The sequence below is a fragment of the Microcebus murinus genome, chromosome 8, assembly GCF_040939455.1.
Source record: "Microcebus murinus isolate Inina chromosome 8, M.murinus_Inina_mat1.0, whole genome shotgun sequence".
Lineage (NCBI taxonomy): Eukaryota > Metazoa > Chordata > Mammalia > Primates > Cheirogaleidae > Microcebus > Microcebus murinus.
This window is the reverse complement of record NC_134111.1, coordinates 81499067-81521558: the sequence shown is the minus strand read 5'-3', so window position 1 is coordinate 81521558 and position 22492 is coordinate 81499067. Positions and strand designations below refer to the sequence as shown.

At 34.3% G+C, this 22492-nt stretch overlaps 1 protein-coding gene across 46 annotated transcripts in view; it reads right to left on the bottom strand.

The window, feature by feature from the left end:
• Positions 1–22492, bottom strand: part of MAP2 (microtubule associated protein 2) — a 278816-nt gene that overhangs the window by 37810 nt on the left and 218514 nt on the right. For 22 of the 46 annotated variants that reach the window (XM_076005881.1, XM_020288234.2, XM_012751467.3 and 19 more), the window contains 3 exons: positions 13451–13564; positions 11411–11488; positions 1578–1823 (listed from right to left, as the gene is read on the bottom strand). In XM_076005881.1, coding sequence (XP_075861996.1) covers positions 1578–1823; positions 11411–11488; positions 13451–13564 — 438 coding nt within the window. The remainder of the gene's footprint in view (positions 1–1577; positions 1824–11410; positions 11489–13450; positions 13565–22492) is intronic. The other 24 variants (XM_020288255.2, XM_076005899.1, XM_020288256.2 and 21 more) reach the window with 3 other exon arrangements.

Sequence of the window (22492 nt, the reverse complement as noted above, 5' to 3'; positions counted from 1 at the left end):
AAAACCAGCCTGAGCAAGAGCGAGACCCCGTCTCTACTATAAATAGAAAGAAATTAATTGGCCAACTGATATATATATAAAAAAAATTAGCCGGGCATGGTGGCGCATGCCTGTAGTCCCAGCTACCCGGGAGGCTGAGGCAGAAGGATCACTCGAGCCCAGGAGTTTGAGGTTGCTGTGAGCTAGGCTGACGCCACGGCACTCACTCTAGCCTGGGCAACAAAGTGAGACTCTGTCTCAAAAAAAAAAAAAAAAAAAAAGAAAAAGACTAAAAATAGATAAGGATTGATTTCTACTGAATTTTTTTATTGGTTTTATAATTTAAAAATGAATTGGCAGGCATGGGCAGAAGGCAAAGTAATTCATAATATTATAACATTAACAGTTTCAATTAACTGGACCAAGAAAATGCCAGGACCAATTTTCGGGGCATATGAAGGTTACTGGTATAAATTTTTAGAATTCATCTGAGATTAAATTTTAGGAATATAAGTATATATTTGATATCGATTTTATATGACATGAGATTATTACTTACTCTGTATGAAAGATATAAGAAAATCTGAGTTACATCATTGATATGAGGAAGTCATATAAGTAAAAAGATTTTCAAAAGACCCCCAGCTATTAAAAGAACTCTTTCCTCCTGGTCATGACCTCATTCCCTGGAACATGACCAACTGGTGAAGCATTGACCAGTATTGGCTTTAAAGATGCTTCACAGAAATTAAATGACACATTTTTATTTTTATTTATTCACCAATCCAAATGGCTTTAGAGTCCCACTTATATTTTAAGGTCAAAGGTATTTCACTTTGGTCATTAGAGCTAAATGTAGTTATCTGGAAAAGATTTGGGGAAATACAATACAATTCAATGATCTCTCAAAGAGCAAGTGTTGGATCGTCATTACCTTACATACTTGTGTGTCCTGTTGTAACAACAGAAAAAAATACTTTATGAACTTCTAATAAAGGTTAGATGAATGAAAACTCAAGGGATATGGGGATGATCAAAGGGGTTGGCTGCCATGGAGAGAAAATGATATGAGAAGCAACAGCGGGAGCTCCTGAGAAAACCAAACCGGTATTCATTGAAGCATAAGAAGTATAGCACATTGCAATTGCAAACAAAACGATTCTACCACGTAAGCCTTTATGTGCCAAAATCCAACTGTATAATTTGAAATAAAAGCATATGAATTGCTGTCCCAAAAATAAAAACAAAAATATACATGTATTAGCAATGTGACTGGCAAACATTTGAGATGAGGGGCGGGTAAAAAAAAAAAGAAAGAAAGAAACAAAACAAAACTCACATAGCATCATCAGCCTAGCTGCAAAGCGTATTGTATCATGGCAAAGGAAAACCAGGAATCAGCTGCAGCAGTGGAAAACCAAGCTGCCACACAACACCTGCGCAAGCCACACACTCTGCTCATTAAGCCCAAAACAGTGGTCTTGTTATCATGAGAAGACCCAGCAATGATTCAAATAGCGTTGAAAAGGCATCAGGTTGGTAAGCCGCTGGAGAGATCATTGGCAACATAACACATGCAAATCCTGAGAAAGACACACCTTCCCCGGCAGAGGAAGGGGTTTTTACTTCTGGAGACACCTCCTTGATCTCTTTGACACTTTTCTCATGTGGGGCCCCTGCCGGGGCACTCTCTTCAAAAACTACTGGGGCCTCCGTACTAGACTCCACTTGGCCCTCACTGACGCTCTTGGGCTGGTCTGAGGACTTAGTAGCCCCACACTCTTTCCCAGGAAGAGCAGCAGGTCTCTCTTCCTCAGCCTTCCGACTCTCTAGAGTTTCTTCTTCTTAGGAATGAGAAAGATGTCGACATCATGACCACAGAACAATACACGAAACGACAGAAATATTATTCAAGGAACGCTTTCAGCTCCATTGGAATGGGTGTGTTTTCTTTGACCATTGGATAAGCAAATTGATATTCTAATGCAACACACAGTATATATGTGTTGGAAAATTATCATGTGTAATCAGCTAATAGTGATGACTTTTTAAGTCTCATTAAAAGCTTATTTGTTTTAAAATTTGAGAGCTGAAAGGGTTTTATTGATCAATTACTTTTAGTGGAAATGGCAGTAACTTGCACGCATGTGGAAAGTTTGCTGGAAATAAGAGATGTTGCTGCCGGATAACAGATGGTTGTGAAAAGATGAATGTATTAATGTACTGAAAAAAAAAAAAAAACTTTCAATTTGTTAGACATGTGCTGTTTTCTCCAATGCAGGAAGCCCCTACATAAGAATTTCTGACTGCTTTATTTAAAATGTGCTAAATTTGCTAAAGAAATTTTTGGGAATAAAAAATCCTTGCCTCAAAATAATAGCCAACCAATCACTTAAACAGCTTTATCACAAAGTACATCAAAACTATTTAAATTATAATTTATTAAGTATTTACAAAGTAAAGGGCTACCTAAGCCAATTTATACTACCTTCATTGCATTATATGTTAGAGAAAATGAAATTTTCAAAAAATAAGATCAACGTAAAATTTAAATCATACTCTTTGCAAACTCTACTTCTGGGACACAACTGTTATATTGTTTAACTCCCTGAAATATCAGTAATGTAATTCATGTATAGTTCTCTTTGACACTAAGGAAGAAAATGTGCACATAAGCAATGAAGTCTTATTTCTGCAGTTCTAAACAAAATCACCAAGGAAAATTAATTGAGTGGCAACCAAACTGCTAAAATACTCCCCCCAAAAGTTGTATATCACATAGAAAATTGTTAACATTTAAGATATAAAAAACAAAATCATGAAGTTTATGAATTATCATGTTCATTTGTTTCTCATTTACACTTCAAATGCCAGTAAAAATAAATCCCATTTTATCACTTAAGACATTAGAAAGAAATATCTAAGCTGTTTTATAGTTCTGTAAATGGAAGATCCTTATGAAATTCCTATGAAAAAATTGTACATTATTTAAATAGCCCCATGGGAAAGACTATAGATAGGAAAGAAAGGAATTTTCTTTTCTCAAAAAATATTAACACCCTCAGGGGATAAAAGAGAGAGAGAGAAACTACTTCATCTGTCTCCTCACATTTAGCACTCAGGCATTTTCATTTTTGTGATTTAATTATGTAAGTAGCTTTTAAAAATTCGGTTTCTAACTTGTTATTTTAAGGAAATTTTTATGTCATTGATTTTAATTACAATTAACATACTTTTAATATAACACCTCTATTAGTGTCACCTTATTGGATAGAGTCTAATCAAGTTAATTTACATGTTTTCAAATCCATGCAACTTTTTAGCTTTCCATTTTCCCATTTTGTACAAATCATGTTTATTTCAACTATACCTGTTTCTTATTAAAAAATTAACATATTTTAAAAATTGTTGTAAGTTCACACTATTAGAAGAACTTAGTTTCACTTAATGTGGCTTATATTTCTCTATCAGCGTCCTAACCATTGGTGCTCTTTGTTTTCGAAAGGACCTTTGAAGAAGCTTATTATAATGACTGTAGTTAGCGAGCTGTAAGCTTATTTATCATTGCCTTGGAACTACCGGTACCTGCCCTCACATTAAATATTGTCCTTTGTGAAAATAAACTCTTCACCTAAGCAAAAATATATTTAGCTGTACTTTTTTTTCCCCTTTACAAAACTACCTAGTTAGAATGAGACAAATTGCAGTCCATACAAATAGGCCCATTGCCTACTTATTTTATCCTCTCTATGGCCAATTATACACTAGAGTCTCCTAGCTTTATGAGGCTGGAATGATGAGGTCTTTGAATCATTTCCTTCATTTTAGCCCAGCTCTACTGATGTAAGCCAAGATTTAGTCACCTGGGGAAGCCTCTGTAGTTTCTGTAGATGATTAAGTGATATGGGGAAATCAATTCATTTCTCAACATTTATTCTGCTCTAAAGGTTCTCCAATCTTTCTCTTTTAAAGAGCTATCCTGTTAAAATAGCACTAGAAAGAAGGCTAATTCTATTTAAGGCTGGTCCTGGTAATATTATTTATCCAAGGAGGAAAATAAATAATATTTTGGTACATCTTCTTTGGTTTGGGTAAGAGTATGTTGCTTCCCAACTGAATTGCTGGCAGGGAGCAGAAAGGAGTCATATTTTAATTGAACTTTTTTTGCTTCTCTCTTTCTCCCTTTGCTTCTCAGAAGCAATGATATAGAAAAAGGAATCCTCCCATGCCTCAAGTAAAGAGTCTTTCATATAGATTGTTGAGGCATTTGGATGGGTATAACTTATATAGGGACTATAACTTATATAGGGACTTCACTTTCACGTGGAGAAAACAGGCTCTTGTCCCACCCACCCCATGAGATGACACACTTAACATGATGCACGTGGTCCAAGCTGCAAGCTGGGGAGGAGGAGCAAATGGGGACCATGCTTGGTTCACCTTTCTCCTGGCCTAAGTGGGCCTCTGCACTCTGCGCCGTGACACTGGGGAGCACACTAGAGGTGGTCCATTCTGAGCTGAACAAAGGGTGCTCATAGTACTCCTCCTCGGAGTTGTAAGGGTCATCATCAGGCACAGACACCGAGATGGAGGGGGCTAGGAGTCTGCGCCTCTCCCCGCTGGGGGCAGGTTCGTGGCTGGGGAACCTGTGTAGAGGACCCACTTGATCCTCAGCCCCTTCATCTACAAACAGACACACAGGAAGAAACTGCAGGGAGAACTGGACAAGACAGACACAAGATCAGACAGACGAGACAGAGACCTACACAAGGACACAAAGGGCCACAGAAGCAGCACAGCAGGATGGAGGGGAATTAGCAAGGCCGAGCTGATGGAGGATGAGAGACAGTGAATGTTTCATGCTTCAGTAACCGCTAAATTTTGACTATCCCATAAGCAAGTTTGCCATTGATCTAAGTGAATTAAAAGCATTGATAGCCTTGCTGCAAAATAGAAATCATCTATACATTCCTCTCAAACAAGTCAGAATAACCAAGAAAATGTAGAAATAGAAACAAAGCATTACAAAACAAATACATTCTCTGGAAGAAATTACTTCATGAAGATTAATTCTTCTCATGTTTATGTCAGTATAAGTTGAAAAAGAAGAAAGTTGTTAGGATCTAATGCCTATATGATTATGGGGAAAAACAGTCCCATTTGAAACATAACCTTAATTAGCTAGGATGCACAAATGCTGTTTTGGTTAATTTAAGTTAATGACTTTAACCAGATAGTAATTTTTAATTTCAATCCTGCTAAGAAAAATCTACAACGCATTATTCCTCCTTCCTGACTTGATAAGGAAAGAGTAGTAAGCATAGCTCTCTCTTTGGATGCTCAGGCTAATGCAGTACCTAGGGGCATCACTTTAAACACTGGCTCTCAGTTGTATTACTGTGGAAATACATTGTTTTAAGAAAGTCTCTAATACTATAAACTTGTTTTCTTATATTTTGCTTCTCTTCTGAATAGAGATATACCTAGCTGAGAATTTCTACAGAATTGGCTTCAGATACATCAAGACTTTATTCCATGAGTTTCATTTACACCACTGTTTTTTAGCTGTTTTGATGTTTTCAACCTCTTACTGCATATTTCTTATCAAAATGCTAAAGTAACTACTGTAATTTCTGTCCTTTACTGTGTCTTGGCTTGAAAACTGGATTATTTAAATGTATTTTCTTAAATATACAACTGTAGATAAGTCTGCTTACCATTCAGATGCTTGCATAATTTAATGAGCTTTAATGACTATGACAACGAACACTATTTGGTTTCTGATATACTATAGATACTATATCTCAGATCTATGTGGCAGTTACTAAGTTTGCTAATCATTATTTATTTACTTACATGGGGAAATCAGTTTAAAATTTCATAACTCTCAATAAGAAGAACAAAGTCTACAGTATCTATCTGTATAGTTTTTATTTCTATCAGAATTTAAGCAGACAGAATTATAGCATTAATTTGAAAATGCACTGCATTTTTAGGACGGAAACTTATTTTCAGCAACAAAGTGTTGATGACTAGAAATAAGCCTGAAGTCATAAGGATACCAAAATAACATTTTGCAGAGAGAATACGTTTAATCTTTTAAACACATTATTTACTCATTATTCCATGGAAGTTGTTTCTGGATGGATGCTCAGAACTTTCTCAGCCATGATACTTATTATATCATGGGATGGCAGAAGCCTAAAATAACATTTGATATTCTTAGTTCAACTAGGCACGATTTCACAGCTGAGCAGATAATTGTCCAAGATCTAGCCTACAACACTGACTGAATCATAGCCCTGGGCTTGTCACATGTCCTAGCCATTCATATTTTCTCCAGTGAATCCCTGAGACAGTAAGCTCCTTATGTATGCAAGTTACTTCTAAAACTTCTAATATGTTTAATGGGTTGCATGCATAATCAATAAATGAAATGGAATATGCACCTCTGCTTTTCAACATTTATTTTCTGGGAAGTAGAGCAGACTGCAGTATACAACTGAAGAATTTAAACTGGGAGTAAAGGCAATACTCATTGGATATTTTAACTTTTTGAAGATTTTGGCCACCTCATCCTTGTTGTCACTGCTCTTTTTGAAAGTGTCAAAATGTAAAAATAGCTCAAAGCCTCACTTCAGATTTATACCATTTAAAAAAAAATAGTATCTTCTATTCTGAAAACTTTCACTCTAACCAGAGAACAACAGAAACAACAAGAAAAACTTTAAGAGCTTTAGTGGAAAAGTAGCTTCTCTGTGGTATATGCCTGGCCTTGAGCCAAGGCAACTTCAAAAAAGTGTCTGGCAAAGTCTAGGTATTATGAACTGTATATACTCCAAGTCTCTATTCCAGACCTAAGAGCCTAAAGTCCATCTACATTACAAGCTCTAGATGTGCTAGGAAAGCTATGCTTAGAGGGACCATGGCTAGCTAAGTCCAAACACTGCACTTGGTTCCATGATGGTAACAGAAGACATTAGCTTCTCATTTGTTATGTAGTTGTATATGGTGAGTGCCTTTAGATTATACCCAATGGAGATAGGACACATAATAATTTTAAATAGGTACATTATAAATAAATCGAATATTTGGGAGTGATTTTTTAAAAAAGGAAATCACTGTAGTAGTTTGTAACAAAAAACTCTGATTCGAAGATAACTTACTTCCATCATCTCACAGTAAGAACCTTGATAAAAGACAGCTTTTAGGATGTAGTGCAAGTGTTGTTGAAGGATTTATATTTGGATTTGAACAACATAAGCCACTTATCCAGATATAAGCCATGATATTTTTGGCAAAAAAGTAGAAATGAATATTATCTATCTCTGTGGGTTGCTGGGAGGATTGAATAAAAGATACCTGTGAAAATGTCGAGCACAATATTTGACTCCGTACATGTTAGCATCTGTGTCTTCAGTGCACTCAGACAACTGTTTAAGTACCTCCGTTCTTTCCCTTCATTTGACATATCAAAGTTGGAGTTAGATTTGTGAAAAATCAAATTCATTTCACAGTGAATGAATTTTTCTCACAGTTTTGCTGTATAAGGTCAGGATTGAATGCGCTCATCCTTTTACTATAAGTAGGTATGCTTTTGGGGACTCCACTTTTGCCACAAAATATTCTATTTAATTTAACAATGTCATATATTAAAGGACAGGGGAACTTTAGGAACCTTGGACTTTTACATAGTTCTTTTGCATAACTATAATTTTCCAAAATGAAGCTTACCTGGATTCAACTGAGGAATGAATTCTTTCCTGTTTGCTTCCATTTACACTTTTTTTTTTTTTAAAGGATTTGAAAATTTGGGCTGGATTAAAGGAAGGTTTTCCACACAAAACCAAGCCTTGGTATGTCAGCCCCTTTAGAGCCTACATCTGGAATATCAGTGACTCCGTGCTCTTGGCTTGCTGTGGCATCACAGCACATGGCTGATGGCAGCTGGTCCCACGTACATTGTTTTACATCATTTCCAAGCCCTTTCTGATCTGCCAGCTTTTGACTGAGGACTCCTCAGTTTGCTGACAGTTATTGTTGCCCCAGAATGACATGGAAGAAACTGCTCTCAGATTAGCAATTATTATGTCACCATATCCATAACACAGGAATACACCACTCTAGAATTCTGGAGCAAACCTAAGTGGGCAGAAGGAAACCTGGTTCTGTGTTCAGATGATTCCATTGTACTTGCACAGGCTTCCAAATTCTAACAGCTCAGTTCAAATGACAACTATATTATACTTAGGCCAAAGAGAAAGAGGAAGTTAATTTGAAAACATCGTAACTAGTACAGTCTTGGTTTATTGTACCATGGTTTCCTTTGTAAGTGTGCATGTTTAATTTTTTTCATCAAAATCTCGTGTAAATGTTTCTCAGAAGAAGCACATATTCTGGGAATATTAATATTACATTAATTATAACAAATGAATATTCATAAATGACAGTAATTAACATATTAAATTATTTTTAGTGGATGCTTTCATGCTTCCCCTTTGGGAAAGAACAGCTTTCAAAATGTTTGATAATTAATAAAAAGAAAGAGTATCCTCAAAATCACTGAGTTATTCAATTTCATTCAAGAGCTTTTGTCCATTCCTATAAAAGGATCAGACTATGTCAGTCACTATACTCTTAGATTAATATTGCTTTGAGGGTGTATCAAGAAGGGTAAATGATCCCCTAGACAAGGCAAAGAAATCCACCTGCTTTTTCCACCTGCCTTGCTGTAAGCAATACACTGATGCATTTGGGCTGGGCCTTTACAAACCAATTGGTTTGAAAAATTGAACAGATCAATCCTGTCTTGTGACTTATCACTGATTTATTTACTGAAAAACTAAACTTAAAATATTATTTGTTGTACATTATTTAAGTGTGGTTTAAAATAAAAGAGAGGCAGTAGTTTAATTGTCTAGACCACATATGTTTTCATATATTTAAGGTGAGATTATTTATCCAGTCTTTAAAGAGGTATAGTTTATAAAATATGTATATATATATTTTCATAAAACTCAAAAACAGTTATCCCTTTAAAACCAAATCATCGTGGCTTCATATGGTTTAAAGATTTTTAAAAGAACAATTAAAAATAAAATTTGGTTTGAAAATAATTCAAATGACTTTCAATAGGAAGTAAATTGGCCCTTATCCTGAATATATTGAAATAGCTTGAAGAAAGCCATTCCCAAATGTAAAAGAACAATTACTTAGGAAAGTTGACACCTTAGTGACCAAAATGTGAAAGTGATTCTATGCTCTACTTATTTGCATTTTCGTTATATGCATTACATTACTCTTCAGGAAGCAGCGAGGTGAAGGCCCAGAAGGATGGGAGGACTCTGCGTCCTCCCTTTCTGCTCCAACTTCCATACAGAGTAAGAAGAGTAAATCACTTGACCTCAAGCAGACTTGTGGAGTAGGACGACTCTGTCAGCATCATATCCCTCTCTGGGTTAAGAGAATTCTCTGACACTTGAAAGGCTTTAAGAAGGAGCTCAGAACCATTTCCAATGACTTGAGGGAGGTGCAACTGTCATGTCAAGCTTCTCACTGCACTTGAGGTGAAATCTGAGATACCAACCTCAGCTGGCCGCTACTCACTCTCACACTCCTTCACTACTCTACCCTCTTGTCACTACCATTAGCCATGGACCCCTGCCAGTTCCCAGGACACTTCATTTTGCTCACCTGAGTGCACTTACACATATTTCTTCCACCCCTTTTCTTGGCTAACACTTCCTCCTGCTTCTGGGCTCGGCTCCGTAACAATTCCCTTATCATGCAATAAAATAAAGTTTCCCTTCTTGGTCTATCTTAAAGCTCCTTATTCTTTTCTTCCTTAGTGCTAATACAACTTGAAATTATTTGTAAATTTGTTTATTGGATTTCTCTTCTCCACTAGACAGTGTGCTCCTAAAAAGGAGAGATCATGTCTGTTTTGTTCACCAGTGTATACTCAGAATGTGAAGAGTGCCTGGAACATTTTAGGTTCTCAATAAATATGCGCTAAATGAATGGATAAACATAAGGCACCCCCCAAACCTTTCAAATATATAAATTAAAAAATTAAATCACATTTTAAAGAAATTAGTTAAGGGAATTAACTAATAATTGGTAGCTGTTATGCTCTGATTATTGTCCCCAAACTTTCTTTTATTCCTTAGAATAATTCAGTTTGTTTAACAGTAGTTCAAGCAGTAAATTATGAAAAAAGCCCCAATTTAATTAAAATAAAAACTTGCTAAAAAAGCTTAGATTTATTAATCTGTGACAAAATTAATTATATTAGAGTTGATAATCTATGTGTTAGTAATTATATTTTTATTAATGTATTTAGGAAATCAAAGTACATTTTAAATGAATCTAATTGCAAATTATAAAAAGATGAGTCTTTTGTGATAAATGTTATTTAGTTTTTAACTTAGTATAATGAAATCTAAAGTGGCAAAAGGAAAAATAAATGAAGAAATAAATAAGATAAAATAGTTTTAAAATTCTGGTTTTAGTATATGAAAACAAAATTATATTGAAACACAATTGAGCTGTAGCTCTCCTCTGCTTATTCCTGTAACTCTCAAATGATACGCAAAAGTTAACCGATCTAAGTCAGGGGAACCAATAATGGTTTCCTTTTAAGTAGTGCCTTTCATCTTGGATTCTGAATGTATATTTTTCAAAGGCATCCCTCTGTTTTATCAAGGCAAACTAAAAAGCTGACATGACATTCCATGTTGAGTAAGTGCATAAATAGATTCATGGACAGTAATAGGTCTCAGCAGGAAAGAAGCCATGATCTCAACTTCCAGTTCACTGGTTTCAATATCAGGTTCATTCATTGACTTTTCCATTTATTCATTAATATTTATTGAATTTATTATGGGTCAAGCCCTAGGGAAGGTCTTAGCAATGTAATAGTGAGCAAAACAGAGAAACTGTTTTAGAGAGTAAATTGCTCACAATGTAATAGTGAGCAGAGACACAATTCCTGACACTTCCATAAGGAAGTGTTGATTTCATCAATAAATCTGACTCTAATCTGATCTAATAATTATATATTACTATAATGGGGGATTACATTTATATATTATTTTGTTCAGTCACTTACAAGATAGGATTGCATCTTTCTTGTCAAAGTACTCTACCTTAAGTGAATGGGTTCTCTATAGTTATTTTAGCAACTAAGCACAAAGTTATATTTTCCTTTATCAAGTGGATTTCTTCTTTTTTATTTATCATATTCCTTTACCTCTGATTTTATGTACATAAGTGATTATTTATTTAAGGTCTTTGTTTCCTGTTGACTATTTGAAACAGCTGCAAAGCTGGGTCACGTACTAACCAAAATCAAAGTCCTGTGCTATGGCTACAAGTTGATCATCTACCCATTATTAGAAGACAAGTCCTTGAAAAGTCCTGTAGGCCTTACCTTCTTCCACTGTGACAGTCTGTTCTGAGGCTGGCGATGGGGGTGGAGAAGGAGGCAGATTAGCTGTATCTTCAGCTGCTAAAGATCAAACAATGGAAAAATGAGATACAATAAATTAATCCTATTAGGCTGGTAGATGTGTAGGCAGTTCTGTCATTATAAAAAGGCCTCTGTATAAAATTCAGAAAAAGATTCAATAGTAAGCTGCATTTGACTTATTTTTAGGCTCATTACTTGATTCATGTATTTTTGAAAATCTAAAAAGACAAGTACTTAATATTTTCCAAAGCAATCATTTTGTCTTCTCTATAAAAAATGGATTAGAGATGCCTGCTAAAATTCCATCATTAATCTCATTAATTTGTGTCTATTTATTCAATTAACAAAACATTTCATTTTGGGCCTAATTTTGTGTGAAAACACACACAAACATGCACTTTAATTTGGAATCAGCTAGATTGACTCAAAAAAGTATTAAAACTCTCTATTGTTAAACTGGTTGATCTGGAAATAAATGTTACCTTTTTCACACAAATGTCATTTTAGGGGACATATTTTTTAAATAACATTTGTCTACTGGGTCTAATGTCAAAGCCCATCTTTTGTAGGTATGTTCAGAAAAGAAAAATGAAGCTTTCTTAGCCTGAGGCAACCTTTAGACATAAACCACGTGCTAACAGTGGGAGCTGAGTAAGCTAAGCTTCTGGCCTTGGCATTACATGTGAGGAAGGACGAGAGAGAGGTTCTAAAACATGTAATTCATTCACAGTTAACTCTGAGCTCTCCTCTTCAAGACACTTACCTTCCGTATGACCCCTCATATGAAAGTAAGGAATTTCCAAAGGAAATATTTCTCATTTAAGTCCAGTGATTAAATCTATTCTAAAGATTATGTCAATTTCAGTTTGATAAAGCAGTTAGTAGAGGAAACTTAGGGATGACAGATGACTTCTTAGTTCCTTACCCTGTGGGCTTCTGCATGGCATATTTTAAAATTTCAAATTAAAAAAAAAATAAGTTTTATTTCAAAGAATAAAAGTGAACAATAGACTGAAGTTTACTGTTTTAGATTAGACCATTGTTCCTTGTTTTAAGAGAAAAATAGTCCTTGATAATTAAAAAATTCAGTATTAAAATACTCAGTATATTCTAAATTATTATTCTGGGAGAGAAGACTATTTTTATTACTTGATTTTTAACAGACAAAGGGGTACCAATGATAAAATCAAATATTAAGGGTATATTAGACTATAAGAGAGGAAAATGGATATGTGGTATTTCTAGACCTTAAAAACCATACCTTTCTATGAATCAGGTATATGTATCTGTAAAGTAAACATATCTGTTGGAGTATATGAGAGTCTCTTTTTTGTTTCTCTTCATGTATATTCATATACATCTATTTGTCTATCTATCAACTATTGAATAGGGGCAGCAAGCCCTTGGCTGAGAGTGGTTTACCTTGGCAAACATGGCACGTTACTTGCCTGGCCCTGGAGGGTGACCAAGGGAGAGGGCAGTGCTATCTCAGTGACCAGGAAAAGGTCACTGCCTCACATGGAATACAAAGTCAGATGACTGTAACAAAGCTCTGGTTATAAGTCTTGTGCAGCCAGATGAGGTAGGTCCAAACAAGACTATAGTATAGATAAGCATTCAACAAAATCCATAAAAGGAAACAATCATCTCTATATTAAAGTTTTAGTACATTTTCCTTATGGGTGGGTTCATCAAATAAAAATGCATTGGCTTTAGTTTTATAATAACTATCCCTAGTGATCTGGAAAATGAAACATTAAGGGCCCACTTATGGAAAAGTCTAACTGGAAGCTTACCACCCTAACTAAAGACTACCCAAATATCACAATGAGCCAGTTGAAGATGGTGAAAATGGGTCCCAGTATATTCCAGTAGAGGAGTTTGATGAATGCTACGTGTAAAGACAAAGTACAAGATATGGCTTATCTTTGGAACACAAAGACTTTATCCTGCCATCAGGATGCAGCACACACAGCTACCTGACCTGAGGCTCTTATTTACCTAAAGGCAGAGCTGCAGGCTGATCTTTATGCTGAGCTTCTTTTTCTTGTTCACCTTTCAGGACCGCTACAGCCTCAGCCGTGACTACTTGAACTATCCTTGCAGACACCTCCTCTGTAATAAACAGTAACAAAAGAAAATATAACAATGAGAAGTGAGGAACAGACAGCAAAGAGGAAAAGTAACCAAAGACTTTAGTGGATTTAGAATTTCATTTTTACTGTTTCCCCCCCCCCAAAAGTACAATATAATTTTAACTACAGATATAACAGAAACATATATATAACATAAATAACTATATGTATACAGAAAATAAAAAGAAAAGAAATTGGCATTTTGGGAGCTAAGCTAAGCAATATGAACACAGAAATAAGAAAATAATTACTTCACTTATATGGCACTTTATTGTTAAAGAGCTGTTTACACAAATAGGAACAATTTAATTTCTATGAACCTAGTAAAACAAATTCAAAGAGAGAAGAGAGGATTCATTTTGACTTTAACTTAAATATATTTCATAGTTTTCTTATACTATTCTAGAAAATGTCATTTAAATAAATTTGTATGCTGATTTGCAAAAATACTATGATTTAAAACCTGAAGAAGATGCCTCAAAATGAATGTTTGTGATTAGATGGAATTTTCCAGGATGAGTGGGAATAAGAAAAACTATGAAGAACTTGGAAAGATTAAATTTTAATGAAATACATGGTAATGATATATCAGATGGTCTCTTTATAAAGAGCTACTACTTTCCTACATAGGATATGGAACTCATAAGTGCAATGATATAAACTCATAAGTGCAATAGTTTCATTTTTTTAAAAAAGGAGCTTGTCATTAAAATGATAAGTCTGTAAAATGCCAGATAAGTAGTTTTTAGCTTGAAATGTCTTCCACTGGAGCAAATCAAAGTTAATTTTGCATAACCTAGTCAAAAAAAAAAGATTAGGAAAATGGTGCTCATATCATCATATCATCAACCAAAAATAGAAGTAGCCTTTTGAAATTAAAAATGTATTCTAGATTAGATATAAATTCTACAGAATTTAACTTTCCATCATCTTTATATAAAAGCATGTACAGTACTAGAAAAATAAGCCCAGTTATGGCCCTAATAGAAATATGTTGTACTGGATAAGGAGAGGGGTGGTAGGATTTTTTTCTCATAATTTTAGTGAAGATATTAGAATACATTTTTTATTATAATTTTATTATAGCTCATGATCAAAATTTGCACTTTCACAGCAAGGTTTGGGGACATCTACCTGTTTTTGGCTGGCTCATTTACATTCCACCTCCTCTGGAAAGCCTTCCACACCCCAGCCAGGATGACAGAGAGTATAGTGACCCCAAGCTTTTGGGATCAGCAATCCACTTGGACAAATTTATCTGAATTTTAAAAGCTGGATTACCTGATTAAGAATATTTGCCTTTATATGTATAACTTCCAGATGTTTTTCCTAGCCACATGACTATGTATATTCTTAAGGGATGCACTACAAACACTTTTATGTAGGCTGCGTAGCAGTAATAGCAGTAGAAGTAGCATTTAAATCTCTGCTAAGGGATTTGTCCTCATCTTCTTAACAAGTTATTTACTACTATTGCTCCCATTTTGCAGATGAGGAAACAGAGGGTTAGACCAGAGAATTGGATATTCTTATTATAAATACACCTAGAATATCAATTTTAAAAGAACTAAGGTATTGTAAAATTCCTTATATACTAAAATTAAACTAAATGTGATTTAATATTTCCTTTATGCTTGAAGTCTCATTTAGTGGAGCTGGGGCTCTAATTCAAACTTCAGTTATCCAAAGATGAAAATAAGCATTGATAAGCTAATTAAATTACTTCTGAAAAAGCTTTAATTTCTTAGCAAGGCTCCAAAAAAATGTGTGTCATATATTGATATGTCAAGTACTTTTCATAAAGAGAGTTTGTATACAATATATTTTGCACCCTCAATTTATAATAGTTTAAAACAAAGAAGTATTTTTTATTAATACTACAAAAATATATGGATTGTGATTTCAAAATGAAGCAATAATAATGGTATAATTCACTAATTGATAGTGATGCTTTATGCTATACAATTTAATTCAACATCACATAATTTTAGAGCTAAAAGGAATTTTAGAGATGATTTTGTCTAAATCCTTTAATTTTATAGATGAGGAAATAAGGTCAGGTATGGTTATGAAATTTGCCCAAGTTCACATTCAAGTTTTCTGATTATTATGATGTTCTTTCTCTTAAGCAAACAACAACAGAAGGAATAACAAGCAAATAATCACAAAACTCTCTAACAGTCAGGAATGAATGACTAATGGAAACATATCAACACTTTTAATGGTATGGACCAAGGAAACATACTCTCAGACTTACTTGTCTATCAAAAGTATGCTATTGTTATTCCTGATTATAGGAATAGAGACTGCTATAAGTGATTAGTTATAATTCATTACTGAATTATATCTATCTATATCTATCTATCTATCTATCTATCTATCTATCTATCTATCTATCTATCTATCTATCATCTCTAGAATCTATGATCTACCTACCTACCTATATATCTGGTAGATCATGTTAGATATTGTGGCAGCTAACCTCAGAAAGATGAAATATTTTATTTCTAAGTAGTATTTTATTAGCATTTTTGTTCCATTTCAGTGTTTGAACAGAATTTTTCACAGTTGCTACAGTTAAATAAATAACATTAACAGTCATCAAAACATTGTGAGGAAAATTAACTGCTATGCTCCTCAGTGAGGTGGGCAGTGGAGAAGGAAGTGCTATATGTTTTCATGAAACCAGGCTGCTGGGTGGGGATTTTCTGATCATTCCCTGAAAGGCTGGGCTCTTAAAGTGATGTTTTCAATGGGAAAGAGCATTGCAAAAAGAACTGCAGAAAATTAAATTTGAAGACAGCTCTTAGATGTCTAAATTGCTTGATAATGTTACAAAATATTATTTTAGGTTTTGAGAATTATCACTCACATATATTAATTTTTAATGTAATTCAGGTTTTAAAAAATCAATAGAGTAAGGCAGCTTCTTCCAGCACCCTAGCGTTTTGTGGAAAACTGGTTGTAATGAGGTGGAGTAAGCATGGTAGAAATTGGGACATACATACGACCCTTGTGTCTTCTGGATCATTTCTGAATCTTCCTATCAGCACTTATGCAGAACCTAGTATCTCCCATGGCATTTAGTACATCTTGCAATGGAATTGTGTTGGTACACATGGCTCATCTCCCCTACTATGGTAAGGATTCCCAAGTCAAGGACTCCTGTTTGTCATTGCTACAATTCTTGAAGCTTCTCTTATTGAGCTTTATCTAGATTAGATGCTTAACAAAATTTCTTGGAAAAGATGAAAAATGACCGTGAAACATTTTGTTCATATTTACACAAATTAACAATGCCACTTGTGTAGTGGTATCATGCAAGATTCCCATATTTACACAAATTCAGGAATAATTCATGCTTGTTACTATATTTACTAACTTCATCTATTTTTTAAAAGCTGGCTTTGTCTGTCTCTTAACATATACATTTTACTCTATTACTCAAATAGTTTATTTCAACTTTTATTAAAAACAAACCAAATCCAGTAACTTTTCCAATGCCTTACTAGAGGGTTGCCTCACAACGGAATCATCATTTCTGGAGGGGTATATTTACTAACTTTAAAACTCCCAAATTATCTCATTTAGTCTATTATTATTTAAGGATTGATATCTATTATTAGAGTATTTCTTAAAAGGGGGCCCTTGTATTCTCGTGTAACTATTGATAGATTTTTAGGGTCTGAGAATATTTTACATGAATTAATTTTTTTTCAGATTGGGAAAATAATCCAACATAAATAGTACAATTATCTATTGGTTTATGAAAACAAATTATAACTGAAAAATGCTACATTATTTCAGTCTTTTCTGTTTTGATTTGTATTTAGAATAGAGTTTTGATATCATGAGTTATTTTAAATATTAAAGAGAATAAGAAGAGAACAGAGGTGAACTTAATACATAAAGGTGCATTCATACAAATATAGGTCAGATAAGACTGTGGTGCATTGTATAAATGGACTTTAAAAATAGTGTAACACAAACAATTTGAAGGGAGAATTGAATCATTAGCCTCCAGTCGGTATAGACATGTCCAACCTCGATAGAATGCTCTGATCATTCTGATTAGCCAGAATCACATTTAATTGTGATTAGAAATTTACTTTCAGCAAAACAGTATCATTTATTTTAATGGGAAGCAGTAGGATATTTGAATTTTATTGGTTTTGTTGTTTCAGAGAAAATTGATTAATAGATGTGTTTGAGTTCCGCAGTGGAATAAGAACTACACTGCTGGTGGGACTGCAAACTGGTTCAGCTTCTGTGGAAAGCAATATGGAGATACCTTAAAGCAATAAAAGTAGATCTACCATTTGATCCAGCAATTCGACTACTGGGCATCTACCCAAAAGATCAAATGACACTCTACAAATGGGACACCTGCACTCAAATGTTTATAGCAGCACAGTTCACAATCGCAAAGGTGTGGAAACAACCCAGGTGCCCATCAATACATGAGTGGATTAATAAAATGTGGTATATGTATACCATGGAGTACTATTCAGCTTCAAGAAACCATGGTGATATAACACCTCTTGTATTTTCCTGGATAGAGCTGGAACCCATTCTACTAAGTGAAGTATCTCAAGAATGGAAAACGCAAGCACCACATGTACTCACCAGCAAATTGGTATTAACAGATCAACACCTAAGCAGACATATAGAAATAACATTTACTGGGTGTTGGGTGGGTGGGAGGGGGGCATGGGCAATATATATAACCTTAACACTTGCACCCCCATAATATGCTGAAATAAAAAAAAGAACTTATGAATAAACTGATTTTATTTTTGTGCATATTTAATCAAAAATTGTAAGAAAATAATTTAACCACATCTTGGGAAAACTGGCAATTTTTTTCTTAAAAAGTATTTAACAGATTTTGAGAAATGCTATTTTAGCATAGTCAAACAGGTTGTATGGGGGCCAAGTTTGTATTGGCTTAATTGACATATTATCTTTTCAGTTTTTTAAATAGAATAATATTGTTAAAATGTTTCAAATAGGATATAAAAGCATTTTATACTATACTTTTCATGGTGAATTTAGGAAAGCATTGAATACGATTGTTTTGGGGATTTCGATTGTTTTAGTCAATTTAAAATCTTCCTTTAAGCAAGGGCTGTCAGCAGCAGGGAAGACAGCATTCCTGAAGAAGGAGAGATGGCCTCCTCCCAGTGGAGATCTACTCAGCAGATCTACTGGGTGAGCTTCAACCTTATGGCCTGGCTCCTGGGACAGGAGCAAATTTGCTCAGGGTTTGAATAAAGTTCAGAGAAGATGAATGGTGAATGTGCCAAATAAACAGAGAAGACAGTCTCAAAATCAGACCTATAAAAATAAAAATGCAATGGTTATGATGTGCATGTAATTTATATATGATTTCTTCATTCATTCTACATTTATCCATTAAATGCCTCTCTCCGTCCACCCAAACAACCATCCATCCATCCATCCATCCATCCACCCACCCAACCATTCATCCATCATGTCTTATTGTCTATCTAGGGGCTTACTGTCTTTTATAGTGTACATTGGAGGAAGTCTTATAGACTTTAATTTAGGGAAATATGTGTACAAACTCCATCATTGCTACTTTCTATTCATTTTATTCAAAGAAATTTACTCAAACTAATTGTGCTTCAGTGCCTCACCCATAAAATAAAAATATTAATAGTACCTATAAAAGAGGTTGTTGTCGGTAGGCAATTGCATAATCATATATAAAAGGCCTGGCATATCAAGGAATTCAGACAAAAGGAAGACTTCCAGACAGTCTTCACCAAGGTGCCCTTATTTTCCCCTAACCATACATTCTTCTGAGTCCTAATATTTTTACTTTAAAGAGAGAGCAACAATGATATGTGCTAAGGGTCCAGTCCAACTAGGCTATTATTATTATATTATAACCATTTGATAATATAGTTAATCCAATATCACTGATGTTGATGACTATGTTGATGGCCAAGAGTATTTTTCTTTTTTATGACAAAGCTATGAGGGAAGTAAATATTGTCTTTGCTATTTATTTTCTGGCTTCATACCCAATTTCTTGGCTGTGTAGGTCCTGGGCTACCATCTGCTCAAGATCCCTGCCAGCAAGTCCCAGTTCAGGACTGTCTTCTAGACAGTGCTCCAAAAGGTAAGGTAACTCTGTCTATTCCTGAGGACAATTAGCAACATGAAAAATTCTCTTTGAAGTAAGAAATTAGATTATATTTTAATTTTTCATTGCTTACTTTTTCTACTTTCTATTGTTTTTTTCTACTTTCTACTCTATTTTTTATACATTTCCTTTCAAACATATGTGTAAAGTTATGTTGTTTAGAAGATTAAAAATAAGTCTAGATTACACATAAATTGGGAAACTGTTATTCATTATATTTAATTGAGGGGTTATATTGATCTTCATAGCTGAAAACATTAAAAAATATAAAAACTGCTTATTATAATCTAATATTTTGGAAGTCCCAATTATCTTTTGTATTTCTAAAATGTTCTGTAAGTGGACATTTTTAGTTTATGTTAGAAATTACCTTAGGTAATGAGTGTGTGATATGTACTTCTATGCTCTCTTTTGTGAATGAATGTCAGGATTTCAATGTAACTAACAATAGTTTTTGTATAGCAGTGAGAACCTTATAAACCAGTACTTGAAAATTAACTTATTATTTTATCAGTAGTGTCAATGTGATAATTATACAGTTTCTACTAGTAATAAACAAAATCTTATGGCTGTAAAATCATGTCATGGCTACATAAAATGAATGATGACTTGTAACTAATCTAATAAGTGGATCTGTCTACAAATCACTTGTAAGGAAAACATTAAAAATAACTTCTCTAATTCATCTCATAACTTCTAAAATATATGATGATTGATTATAGGCTGATATAAGAATAAACAATTTAAAAATTTAGTCCAGGGAACAGAGTAATAGGTTATAGATAGCTCATCGTCACTATATAGGAAAACACCTGAAGACAAAAAGTAAAGTCTGTCCTTAAAACTTTTTCTGGGAAACAGAGATGGGATCAGTATTCATAAAAGAGCATCAAAGCAGTCCTCCCTAGATAAATTGAATTCTGGAAAGAAATAATATTTTTTGTCAGGATTGGGAAAATATAGTGGTGGAAACATATACAGGAGATAAGTAAGTATGAGAAACTAATTGAGGCATGCTCCCATCCCGACAGCTACTTGGTAAAACCCAAATGGTATCATGTTAGGCTACTTATATTTCAGCTAACTAATAAATAAACATCATACTGTTAAACAAGGTTATTAAACAAGTTGTTATATTAGAAACAATCATTTCTTGTTGATACTGTTTAAACCACATATGTCCACATTGTCCAGATGAGAAAATTGGCAAAGTAATAGCTAAAAGTAACTTACTGTGGCATTCAGGCATCACTGTGATTTACATCAGTGTAGTACAAATATATTATATAGCAGTAGGTGCTGGTGTCAGAAAACCTGGGATCAAATTCTGCTTCCGTCTCTAACTAGCCACAAGACCATGGTTAAGTGATAATCTCTCTAACCTTCAGAATCCCCATCTGTAACATGTGAATAAAAGTGCTGTTCATCTTTTACTGTGTTGTGACAATTAAATGAAATAGTATGTGTCAAGTGCTTATTTAAATTGGGTATCATTGTTTTCATCACTCTCCCTGTTTTGCTATCATCTAAGACTATGATCATCATTTGATTGACAAGACCTGAAAGTTTTTGTCCGACATTGAGATGATTCTGTCATTTTACCCAGTGGGTATCTCCTTGCTTGAATGTTGGGCCACTGCCTAACATCTGATATATCAGGCTCCTGACACTTATTAGCCTAAAATGATAAAATGCACACAAAGTCAATTTTACCCTACTGTGGTGCCATATTGCTCAGCAACCCTCTGTTTTTTTCTTTGATGTTGATTCATTCTACCCCATTGCCATGCTCTTCTTGCCACAGTATTTATCACATCAAAAATTTTCAGACAGACTCAGGCCTGTTTTTAGCACTTTTTTTGTTCAATTATTTTGTAATACTAATTTACCAATATTTCTTGGTTGATTAATAATACAAGCAATGGAGTTGAAACTTTCTCAATGACCCTGACAGTTTCCACTTGCTTCTGAGTGATATATAACATTGATGATAGACCCATACATAAACTTGATTTTGAATGCATAACCTTTGGTGTTTTTTTTTTTTTTAAATCAGGAACAGCTATGATTACTTGAACATCTGAAGGCTCACCAATTAAACTATAAACAAAAAAGACAAGCACCTTGGCATAGGCCTGAGAACATATTTTTGTTGTTGTTAAGAGAGAAGCAAGAGACATTGACAGTAAATTCAACCATATGGGATACAAAAGCCAGTAAATGTTTCTGCTTTTAAGAATCTCGGGTACAATAGTGCTGTGTTAAAAGAAATGACAAATAAGCTTACCGTACACTTGTGGAATAAGGAAAACAAAGCAATTTTAGACACAATGCTCCTGTCAAGAAAAGGTTTTTCTCAGTAGGGTACAGAATGGTTGCCTAGGAAACCAATGCTAATTGCTGCTGCTGATGGAAACTAGTCAACAAGGAAAGCACTGTGTAGTTGGAAGCACTCTGCTAAACAAAGACCCTAGACAAATTCACAAAAAATAGGGAAAGAAGAAAAGTTCCTTGCTTCTACTCCTTGCTTAATTTGGAGAGTAAATGGTTCCTCTGAAACTATTTCCTGCAATCAACTGGTGATGAAGAAAATTAAAAGAGCAAATTGTTGGGTTTTTGTTTGTTTGTTTCCCTGGCACCTTCGTATTAATTAAAGAGGCCAGCATTGGCATGTCCCACTCTAGACAGACTTCTGTTAATCTCAAAGCATTGCACTGGCCAACACTGCAGCTAAAG